We start from the raw sequence: 12,270 nt of genomic DNA, 5'->3' as shown, positions 1-12,270 counted from the left end.
CAACAGAATCTGACACCCGCTCAAGTGTACAAGTACAATTACTAGGATAATAAAGTTAGTGCTCTTCGCCAGTTGCAGGAATTCAGGTATATGAAATATGGCACCATAGCAACAGCTCACACTGTATCCCACGGTCTTATTCATTTTCAAGTTTGATTCCATTCTTTCATAACTCGTGACAGTTGCTTCACGCTCCTTTCGAATCTATGAATACATTTTTTTTTAAACACTGTTCTATTTGTATTGCTTTGTGTGTAAACAACAGTAGTTGATGGAAATGTTTACACAAGAATGACTTTCTAGTTGATCATAATCTGTTTTCAACACAAAAATTCCTCCATGAGATTTGTTAGCGGTTTATTTAAAATTATTCATTGTGGTTCGACAGAATGGTCATATTTGGTAATGTTGATCAAGATCTTGTTTATTTTTTTTCCTATTCCACTTTTCTCATGACCATTTCTGATTCCCTCTTGATCTTCAATTTGTTTTACTGCGCTTTTTTTATGTATTTAATGTTCCTTTCCTCGACTGACTTGTTCTATATTAGAAATTATCGCTCAAGTATCCTCTCATCTGATGACAGTGCATTGTCTTAGGATGAGCACAAAGAAGTGCCTACACCAATAACTACGGCAATTCCTTTAAACAGGAAAGTCTTATTTACACAGCAAATTCCAGCTTTTGGGAGGAAAATGTTTTCCAGTTCATCTGTGTGCTTTTTCTTCTGCTTTTTTTCTCTTTCTCTGGGGTTTTCATATCACTTGGAAGAAAAGAATTTTGCAGCGCTGCTCAAACATTCCTTTGTATATTTTTAAAGCGCACTCCAACCGTGGCGTTGGCTGCTGCGGCCTGGTCGGAAAAAGTACATTTCTCCGAAAGGCCATTCCTCTGTGCCTTTGTGCCGCAACAGTTATTTTTTCCCAGCTTGTTTGTTTACTTTCTCCAATTTAAATTTCCTCAACAGTTACAACTGAGCTACCAATGTTTACATGAAACATGACCAAATCTCTGCGCTTTGTTACAGTGATTTTCCCCTTATCATTGTTACAATAGCTGGGATTTTACCAAGTAGGATGTAGTTGTTTGTCTTTCTTATCTTATCTTCCATGTCATTATCTTCAATTGTGTCTTTTCACCTTCCTCAGACCCCTCAGCGATGGGTTTTATCATTTCCCCATGGTCGCTCCTGCTCATGCCCTCAGGCAACATCTCCTTCACCGATGAGTATCTGACCCAACAGGACCTAAGAGCCTTCACAGCCCCCGAAGTCCTCGAGGGGAACACCCTGACGTCTGTTTCTGACATCGAGAAGGTACAAAAACATTTTCCCCTACAAGCGATTTGGTATTTTGTATTTCAGCAATTGTGTCAGACACCAAAACAAACACTATGAACAACCAATTGGCACGTGCCAGTACAGACATATCATATTTCAAAGGGAGCTTTGAGATTCACCAGCTATTAAAAGGGTTTGGTGCCTCTAGCTATTGACCTTCAAGAAGGTGCATTCCTTTGGGCCTACTCAGTGTCTCTGAACTAAAGACTATGACCACCTTGGCTATGGTGCATCATGCGTGCTTTCTAGTATACAGCTGTCGACTCCTGTAATGGATCTCATAAAAACCCTCGGTGGGTTCGTAGATGTTGGGTGGTTTTTGGAATATAGCCGATATTCGTCACCTCGCCATTCCTGGACGTGTTTGGTAGACACATCTGGGAACTCAAAGTGGGGCCAGAACCAAAGCTAGACAGAGTCTGGAAGTCACCCTTGACTTCCCCTGGCACAGTGTCAGTCATCTAGACAGAACCTCTAAGGTTTTTCCTTAGATAGAATGTGGTGGACAATTGTAAAAACAATACATTTTGTTCATTTATCGCATCATTACCTTTTCCTTCCATTTTTTTGTTCATTTACCCATCACAAAGTCATTGTAATTGTTCGAAGAAACACAATAGTTCTACTGTCTTATTTTTACAAACGTGTTTCCTCTTTAAATAAAGCGCTGAATTGAGTGCCAATGTTTTTTTTCCAAACCACACCCCCACTATTAGAGCATTTACCTCCGGTAGAAACGCTGAAAGCGTGTATGACTACATTCCCCTCTCTTGCACAGTCCCGCAAACCTCAACACACTTTAGTGCTGAGTCAGTGTTCCACCACTAGTCCCATCTCTGCTAGCCCCTAGAAACGTTATTTCAGGCTTTGAAATTTTAACCCCCACAATCCTCATTAAAACTCTCCCTCGACTAGAGTTCTTTTTTTCCCCTCACTGCACTTTTCACATTGTTGTTTTTATCAAATGGTAATATTTTCAGAAAGTGTGTGGGCGGCTTTAAACGTGTGCTGTGACCTTGAAGTTATGTTGCATTTCTTGGCTATCACACAGTTATCCTTTTCCTTACCAAAACCAACACTGAGGGGAAGTAAATTTTCTTCCTGGCGACCAGTAACAGGAGAAAGTAGGAAAGAATCCATTTTGAAGAGCCTTTTAGTTTGAAATAATGAAATCATTCATGTTTGCGTGGTCCATGTTTACTCTTGTACTTCAAAACATATCTTTTTTTACGGGGCAGATGCACATGTACTCTTTGGGGATGACCCTCTTCTGGGGAGCAGACTACGAAATACCCCAAAGCCAGGTGAATCAAGGGCGGCTAAAAACTTGTGCGACTTTTTTTTTCTGGTGTTCTAACGTTTGTCCCTCCGCAAAGCCCATGAAGTTGGGGGAACACCTAAACAGCCTCCTCCTCAACATGTGCGACGATGTCACGTTGAGTCGAATGTCGCTGCGCACGGTGCTGGACATCTGCAGCAAACACATCCGAAACTCCAGCTGTGATCCTCCCTTCTCTTATGTTCGAAAGCTGGTTCGCTTGGTCCTCGGCAGTCTTTCCCAGGTATGTTTCTTGGTGAAGTAGCACCTCCTGTACATTAGATTTCAGGTATTGACCCTTTGGCAACCTTTCCTGGGTCTGGTATTTGGTAAAGTAGCATACCAACTGCATTTTAGGTATTAATCTTTGATGTTGGTTCTTCCGTTAAAGCTTGTTCATACCTGTATGTCAATCTAAATAAACAATAAAGGAAGGATGAGCATACATTCTTGTGTTCTCCTCAGCTGGATGGTCTGCTGACTGACAGAGAGTCTCTTCCTGAGCGGAGTAAAGAAATACGGGAAAGGCTAAGAGGGAAAGGATTACCATCAGGTAAAAGCGATCATAAAAACAGCCACTTTGACAGACATTTAGTCTATCTGAAATTATTTTATCCTTTACTGTTGGATATCCATTTGTATCATAGCTCATTTTCTCTGTCAGAAGAGTGAAAGTTGTTGAGGAACATATCAAATCGGTCATTAGTTTTGGAAAGTATGACCAAATCCTCCTGGTGGTTTTCTGAGAATTTGTTTCCAGACCCACAGAAAAGGGAGAAAGAGCGCAAAAAACATGGCTCCCATCCCGATTATGTAAGAGTGGGATGGCAATGATTAAAGATGCATATTTCAGACAGCCCTGGAGCTTTGGGTGCCCATGTTTTGTTTTTGTGAATGAGTAACAGGCAGCCGCAGGGGAAATAGTCCCATGGCGTTGTTGATTGTCTCTCGTTGAGGGGGAAAATTGCACTTTTTAATTTCAAGTAGTGTTTTTATGGATGTCAATAAACAGAAATAAATGTGCTTTGGGGTCCTTGTGAACTTTCTTATTCTTGGAAAGTCTCAGTGGGTTTTAGACGTGGACCTCCGCCAGCAATTGGCATTCAAATTTTTGTCAATATCCATGAAAGGAAAATAATTCATATTCCTGTACTCTCATAAATTACCAGAGGCCTTTTTTTTGTTTTCTTCACCAACTCTAAACACATTTTAGAGCACTTACATAATTGCAGCAATTCTTTTATTTCCGACCCTAATCTACAACTCCAGGAAATTTGGTTTTACCCCCCCAAAATGTGATCTTTTGATTCTAAACTTATCCATATTGAGCATGTGATTTTTCTTCTTCTTGATAAGCCACTAGATTTCTAAATAGAACTTTTGTTTTGATGTCTTTCCAGGAAGGAGTGCTGCCCCCAGGGTGCTGGAGCGCTATCGTGCCAGGTCTCAGGAACAGAGCTCTCTCAACCGGGGTCTCAGTCGCTCCATGGGGTCCCTGTCAGTGCATGACACCAGGCAAGAGGATGAAGGGGCCGCCCTCCAGTTTCCCCAGTTTGACTATCATCCCGACTCTGAATTCCCCGGGGAAATGGGCCCCACACTCGTCTCTTTCGATCACCAGCACTCCTACCCTTACCTGCACCCCCTTCACCCCCAGCAAAAGGGCCGACCGGTCGAACTGGACCGCAGGTCTTTGCCCTTTCACAGCGCAGACCTGAGAGTGGCGCAGACTAGAAAGTCCTGGGCTTCGTCCGTGGACTTGGCCTGCATCGACCCCGAGGCCCTTCGCTTCGGAGCCTTGGAGGATGCACGTCGAGGCAGCAGCGCGTTAAGTACGCAGACTATCGGCAGGATCAAATCGGCATTCGGCACATCTAAAGAGAGGGACTCTCGCTATTTTGAGTTTGGTGGACTGAAGTTGCGGAACGCCCATCACCTCTCTACCCCGTCGGTAGTTTCAGGCTTGCCCGGTGCTTATGACCGGATCAAGGAGCGACAAAGGAAGCTGCAGATGTTACGGCAGGCGGTGGATGGTGAGTCTGTCCAGTTTAATCTTCACACGATGTCGCTACTAAAAAAAATATGCTTGCGAAGAAAAGTAAAGAGCAAACAAGGTTTCTCTTAAATGAATAAAAAGCCATTTGGTGACACTTTACTTCCAGAATTGAGAAAAAAATGAGCTCTAGAAGCTGATTCAGTTTAACAAAGTGGAATTTGGGAGGCCTGTCTATCATGACCAAAACTAAAGCAGTCTCAGTAATCGATGCCAAGTCAGAAAGTAGAACATTTAATACCTGTCATTTAGTATTGTTTTTGGCAACACTATTAATTCTCATCTTAAAATACTTTTAGTCTTAGTCATGTATTAGTCATTTCAAAATGTGTCTAGTTTTTGTCGACTTCTACTCAAAAATGTATTGTCTAATTTTCGTTAACAACTACTTACTTTGTTTTCATCAGATTACACGTATTAGACGTCTAATCACTATTTTATTTTTATTTATAGCCAAAAATGTGGAAAGTTCATATTATAATGGGCTCTTCGCAGAATCCACTCAATGATGTACTGGTTTATTTGCCTGACCTCGGTGCGAACTAGATGGCAAATTTCCCTCAATCTTTGTGGTTGTACTTAGTTCCTAAGCTCTAAGATCAGGTCTTTCCGCATAGCGTTTGACATCAGCAGCTTGAAACGATACGCAATCGTTGTCATCATAATAAATATAATGGCTCACTATATGAAGTGCAATTATATGCGTCACAACAAAGAAACGGGACCGAGAATGTTGCTCAATTTAAAAAGAAAAAAGCTCCATAATTGCGAAAGTCTCGTGGGCTAATGATGGGAGTCTCACAAAACCCGTCATGTCAACTTGTGTGTTATTCAGTTTCAGCCCTTGCAGGTAGATGTTTATCACAATTAATGGCAGTCATTGGGTAAAAACAAAAAAAACGTAACAAAGCTAGTAGTAGTAGTTGAGTTCATACGTGTGCTCTTCTCGTCTTGTCATAAAACACACAAAAAACATCCAGACCAGGCTAAAAAAAATCCCTTTCACCAGGTTGTAAAAATAAAAAGAGGCTGCGTGGCAGCGCTGCTGATAAGGAGCTGAAAATGACAACTCCCACGCGCACGCTTTTTGTGTTTTTTGGGGGGGCTTTTCGATGCAGCCTTGAGTTTGAGTCACACTAATTACAGACTTGCTTAATTTTAGACTACAGCGCTCTGTCATACATGAAAACTCATCCTCGCCAGTCGCCACTCTGTCCTTACGTCTGTTACATCAGCACTGCATATTACCGAGAATAGTAAAGATTGGACGCCATCTTCGCCCCCAACACAAACCCAATAGTTGAACCAGTATTATTTTTTGTTTTTCTCCACATTTTAGCAGTAGTTCTTTGTCAAGTTTCTGTTTCTGTTGACCCAGAGGTCTCCTGCGCATTTGCTGGTTTTATTCGACGCTCTTTCATAATAACATAAACAGCCATTTTGGTTCCTTTGACTTTACTCCTCCTCTTTTTCCAGTTATTTTCAGTGTACTTGTGCCACAGAGCAACACAGTTCTTTTCTCCCTCAATTTTTGTGGGTCTCTCCCACTCTCCTCTCTACTTATTCTCCCTTGGCCAACAATGTTTTCGTTGATTTATTTATTTTTTTAATTGCACGAGAGGAGTCAAAACAGAATACATACTAACCTACACTTTGCTAGATTGCATTATACAAACCAAATTGCAGCAGGTAAAGGGAAGCCAACATTCTTTTGCATTGCGCTCCACAATCATAGTCTTTGACTAATGATTATGTACATTTGTAATTTTAAGAATATTGTAGAGGACTAATTGTAAATTGTATTGTTTAATTTTTGACCACATTGTTATTTCTTCTGGTAATCTGGTTGACCAATTTTTTTTGGAGGAACACAAAAAATATTTCACAGGATTGTGGTTTGCCTGATAATTGTGGCCTTGGTTTCAAGTACGCATTGCCAACCATTGTTCCGAAATTATTTGCATGCCACCCTTCAGTCCTGAAAAGTATTGCATTTGAACAATGCTAACCTTACATTACAGCATAAAGACGATGCGGCCAAAATGGGTAAATCTTATGAAGGCTGATTTTACAAGAATTAGCTTTCAAGGGTGCTTGACAAGGCAACCACATCCCTGTAAAATGCATAAGCATGATAGTGTAGCAATTTTAAACCATATCTTCCTTTGGAAAAGACATTCTGAGAATTCTCAAAACCGAATATCTTGCAAACCTGATCAAACTAAATCTATAGGGAACTTTATCGATGCGACTACATCAGTGTTAAGCGTGCAAAAATATCCCAGTGACAAGCTGAAGAAAACTCCCACTTTGAGGAAACGGTTTTGTCTTCTGGCCGGCCAAATGACACTAATGTGATAAACGTGGATTGGCCTAGCTCAAATATGTCATTTTCCATCTTGAGCGTGGTGTGAATGGGGCTTTCGCAGGAGATGTGTTCTTTGGCTTCTTCTTTTTCTTCTTCCTTCGTTCTCCTCCTCTCACTGCTTTCTCTTGTTTCCTGCAGGAAATTGATGGCGCAGCAGTGGTCAGTGCTCTCAGGTTTCGCCCACATGCACAGTGCATGGAGTCTCTCTGTGAATGTGTGTGTGTGTGTCTCAGTCTCACTGGACTAAACTGTGTGTGTGTGCACGGGCATGTTTATATCTGGTTGCTTTCATCTTACCCCCCACCACCGTATTACGCACTCGTCACCACAAGGTGTTTCAATCAGTAGATCCTATTGAAAGTAAATCTGGAGCCTATAATTGCAGTCATGTGTTGCGGATGAGGGAATTCCAAACGTTATTGGATTTTTCCGGCTCTTGGCAGCAAGTCATGTGTCTTAGACCAGCGGTTGGTCCAATTAACAAAACAATATGAGTGAAGGTACAACCACTCAAATTGTCCTAATTGTTGGCACTTTGGCATGCTGACTCCAATGAAAGATTAAAGGGTTTCTGTATTCGTGCTTCGAAACAGATGCGTCGTAAGATTTTTGCCATGATGCTATTAGCTATGTTTACCTTTACAGTACCCAACCTAAAGTTGAACATGTATACATTTTACCAATCTGCAATCATGGTTATAGATTGGATTTGGGCATCATGCTTTACTGGTACTTTGTTTTCCATTTGGCTAATGTGCAATGGTCGTTGAATTTACCCAATTACTGCTGCAAAGAATCCAACTGGATCAGGGGTGGGCAAACTATTGCACAAAAACCCATTAGAGGAAATCTTCCCACCAATCTGGTATCTGCAAACAATGGATTGACGTCAGATGATTCTTGTTTCAGTTGAAAACTTGTTGATTAAACTGTCTGTGTTGGATCATTTCGAACAAAAACTTGCACCTACAGTGGCCCTCGAGGACCGGTTTGCCCACCCCTGAACTAGACCACTAGTTTTTAGTACGTCTGCATGTGTCCGATCTACAAAAAAAGCTGGTTGTAGTTGAACATTGGCATTAGCGTTTGAGTCTAACTCCATTTCTAGATCAAAATGAGTGTGTGATGTGGTTAAATGTGAAGGTCATATGTGTGTTTGTCTGTTGATTGCAATTGGCCTTGAATGTTAAACTTCTCTGGAAATGAAAAATGCAACTACTTACCCAGTGTTTGGGAAATACCGTTCATCTCAAGTTACTGAATAATTGACAAGTCCAATCACTGCTGGACTTTAGATTTTCTTATAATGGCTTCAATATATTTTTGGGAGAAATCCCTAAGCATTTTGCAACCAAGCCCTTCGTAAACATTACGGGGCTTCAATGTGTGTATTTTCTGGTTTTCTCACAGCTGGCCAACAAATACGGAGAATATTTATAACTGAATACATGTGATAGGGTTTAGTAGAGCACTTATTGCAGTGCATTACTGTGACTTAATTAGCAAAATTTGTGGTCTGCAATTTTCTTTTGTTGGGATGTGAATTAAGTACAACTAATTATTGTCTCCACTTTTAGTCATACCATCTGGCTTGGCTATTATGCAATATAGAAGCAAGTGTTGGTGCTAGGAATACATTAAGTTGCAGTGAGAGCGGTGGCAAGTAAAATCAGTAGTGTTGGTAATATTAGTGTAGGTTTATGTGTTGAAAGTATTACTTGTAGTAGTACTAAGTGGTAAAAAAAAAAGTAGAACGTAGCCGTGCCAGTAGTAACACTTATAGTAGTCGTATTGGAAGTATTTGTGATGCTTGGGTTAATGTTATTAGGGATGATAGTGAGGAGTATGTGAATAATGAAACTGTAACATCATTTGGAAATGTCAGGAGTAAAAAAAAATACTAATCTTGAGCAATGACATCGGAATACCATGCATTTAAGTTATGTGAGCCCGGAGTGATACTGAGGAGCAGGACTTTCAAGTTTTGACTAAGTCATCAGAGTAGAATTCGTTTCACTTCATCATGTACTACATGTTCAGCCAGCGGGCCATGACAACACATGACAAGCATGTATTCTTGAACATCTAATCCATTTTTGACTGTTTACCATCACACTGATGAACAAACCTCAACCATTGTGAATGAGGAATATTATCAAAACACAAAACGTCCCCTGTTGAACACCAAAAAGATCCCAAAAAGCTCAACTCGTCTTTTACAGGATTCCACTTAACTCTGGTCCCTTTCCCTCTCTTCCTAGAACCGAATCTCACCCACCACAGGCACCACAGTGATTACAGTTCCTCCAGTGAAAGCCCCTCAGTTACGTCCTCTGACCCTGACTACAGGCAAGGTAAAATGTCCATATTGTTAATATCCGAGGCCATTCTTGTTCTCAGCTCGCATTAGTGTGCCTATTATTTCATCAGATGTTGATGTCGGTCAGCCGCATAATGCGATGCGGGTGCCCATAGTTTTTCTGCCGTGTCATCCACAGGGAAGAAAACGTCTGACGCGAAACGATTTGGCTCTCAGCTAGGACTCGCTTCGGAGCACGATTCCCTGTCCCTCACCAGCCATAACGCCCAGAGGCACAGGTGAGATCAGCTAACAAATGACTTGCCACAATACACACAGTACTTATACTTGGAACATGAACAATTCTTTAAAAAAGATATCAAAAGATTGTTTTAAAGTCAGACGCCACGGTGTTTAGCACGTCCGCCTCACAGTTCTGAGATCAAGTTTCAACCCCCTTTGGGGTCCGAATTTCCCATGTAAAGTTTGCATGTTCCCCCGTGCCTTGCGTGGGTTTTTTTCCCGAGTACTCCAGTTTCCTCCCTAATCCCAAAAACATGCTTACATACATTGTTGAACACTAAAATTGCCCACAGGTATGGGTGAATTGTGGTTTGTGTCCTTGTGCCCTGTGATTGGCTGGAAAACAATTTAGGGAGTCCCCTGATAGACTCCAGCACCCCCACGACCACCCAAAATACAATGTGGTATGCAAACCCCCACTACTTTTACGTCTTTAACATACAAGTATATAAAGAAGTTTATCAGTTCACATCAAATGATGGTGATGTCTATTTCAATTTGACTTGAGAGGCATATTTTCCTTGAGAATGACTATCAAATTCCAACTACTATATAGAACGTCACCGATGTTGCAAGTTAAGCTGTCTTGCGTAAGATTTTTTTTTTTAATACCTGAGCTACGAGAGCTCTGTGGGGCTGATAAGTGGCAGATAAGAGTAGAAAACACAGCGGGTGTTGCAAAGCGGGGTCAGCCCCCATGCTTGGACAGTGAGGTCATCGGATGTACTGGGGCTTCCGCATTGAGAAACCTCTATCTCGCTAATCTATGGGTATTAGAGAGCAGATCTGTCTGTTGCTTCCGGGGAAACAATGTTAACATTTTGTCACAGAGCACAACAATTCTTTCACAGGCGTCGTAAAAGTTTGACAGGTTTTTTTTTTGTTGCTTGTTTTGTTTTTGTTAATTGGTTTGCACCACCCTCTTAGGATTCACAATTTTATCATTGATTAAAAAAATAAAATACATTCATTTACATGTCATTGTTATTATTATTTGAACTTGAATTTTTAATGATCTTTTTCTTCCAAGGCATCCAGTCACAATCATTTTTTTTTTTTAAATTCTAATAATTGTTTTCATTTTTATACCAACTTAAATCAATTTTAAAAATGCAGTTTTACTGTAGTTGCTAGTTAAGTGACATGTAAAGGTGTTCACATCAGAAAAATTAAATGCAAATTGAATTCAATTCAAATTCATCAATACATCAGCTACAAATGACTGACAAACGTGCATTCCCTTCTTATTCTCATTATCCTTTTTATTACCTTCCATGCAGGCTATATGAAGGAACAACGGATGAAGGTCTGGAAGGAACCGAGCTTCTCCTACAGAAGCAAGAGGAGGAAGTGCAGCGTCTGCAGGCTCACCTGGCCAACAGGTTGTCCCGGGCCAATTTGTACTCCTTGGATGATGCCTTGGCTGCTCCTCACACGTCCTTGTTGGAACTCCGGGACCCTCTGTACACGTCTTCAATGCCACTGCGTAGAGCTAAGGTCCTTATTTCCTATTTAATGACGGCTAAAATCTGAAAAAAAAATGTGATCAAGAAAACCCAAATCTCGGTGGGAGTGAATGAGTTGGATCGGATTGGATTGGATTGGATTGGATAACTTTATTCATCCCGTATTTGGGAAATTTCGTTGTCACAGTAGCAAGAGGGTGAGGATGCAGAAATAGGAAAGGCATTTTAGACCTAAATAGATAGGTAATAAGTACCTAAGTTAATAAATAAATACATGAATTAATATATAAATAAATAAGCGTGTCGCTGAAATATATATATATATATATATACACACACACATATACATATACACACGTGTACAGACATATATATATATACATACACATAGATGTACATGCATGCATACGGTAGGTCTTAACACTCAGACATTTTTTTGTTCAAGAGCCTGGAAGGACAGTTTTAGAGTAAATTGGCATACTTGCTTGGTCTTGGATTTGTCCTGTTTCTTCTCCAACGTTTCTTTATAAATGGCACAGGGAATGGAAGGTCAGGCTGGCAATTTTCCCTTTTTTGGCGGTTATGTCAGAGCTAAATCCTAGGCAGAAAGCCCGTTGAAATTGTAGCCAATGCCAAAAATATGGGACGGAACGTACTCACTTGGCTTATGTCAAGTTGTTTGAAGACTACGTATCCAATCATAATACTGTATTTTTAATGTTTTGTTTTAACCTCACAGCTGTTTCGTGGGCCAGAATTTGTGAAGATGGCCAGTGAGCCCAGTGTTGCACTCAACGTTTCCTCTTCCATAATGGTGGGAATGCATCGTTATGTTGTTAAAACTGACACTTTTGTTCTTCGGGGATATCATTATTATTTCTGATTTTAGAAGCGGAAGTGTGAGGAAGTACAGAGGAAGGTGGGTGTCGTGCTGCTGAACGGCCAGAAGTTGGATCTGACCTGTGATATCAAGGCCTCGTGTAAAGACGCTTTGGATATGGTGATCGCCCACGTGGGCCTGGTAGAACGCCATCTCTTTGGCCTGGCCTACATGACAGGTACGACACTCGCTTCTGTGTGCGTTGTTGGGATAAAATTGCATGAATTGTACTCACTTTGATATC

General features: G+C 40.9%; 1 protein-coding gene across 5 annotated transcripts in view; it reads left to right on the top strand.

Annotated features, from left to right (window-relative positions):
• Nucleotides 1-12,270, top strand: part of ptpn13 (protein tyrosine phosphatase non-receptor type 13) — a 34,500-nt gene that overhangs the window by 8,573 nt on the left and 13,657 nt on the right. For all 5 annotated transcript variants that reach the window (XM_077622669.1, XM_077622670.1, XM_077622668.1 and 2 more), the window contains exons 3-12: nt 1,149-1,315; nt 2,578-2,643; nt 2,716-2,901; nt 3,123-3,210; nt 4,058-4,690; nt 9,340-9,432; nt 9,577-9,676; nt 10,961-11,177; nt 11,886-11,960; nt 12,036-12,204. In XM_077622669.1, coding sequence (XP_077478795.1) covers nt 1,149-1,315; nt 2,578-2,643; nt 2,716-2,901; nt 3,123-3,210; nt 4,058-4,690; nt 9,340-9,432; nt 9,577-9,676; nt 10,961-11,177; nt 11,886-11,960; nt 12,036-12,204 — 1,794 coding nt within the window. The remainder of the gene's footprint in view (nt 1-1,148; nt 1,316-2,577; nt 2,644-2,715; nt 2,902-3,122; nt 3,211-4,057; nt 4,691-9,339; nt 9,433-9,576; nt 9,677-10,960; nt 11,178-11,885; nt 11,961-12,035; nt 12,205-12,270) is intronic.

Source organism: Stigmatopora argus, chromosome 16, assembly GCF_051989625.1.
Source record: "Stigmatopora argus isolate UIUO_Sarg chromosome 16, RoL_Sarg_1.0, whole genome shotgun sequence".
Taxonomy (NCBI): Eukaryota; Metazoa; Chordata; class Actinopteri; order Syngnathiformes; family Syngnathidae; genus Stigmatopora; species Stigmatopora argus.
Note: the sequence above shows the minus strand (reverse complement) of the source record. Positions and strands in the feature narration are given on the sequence as shown.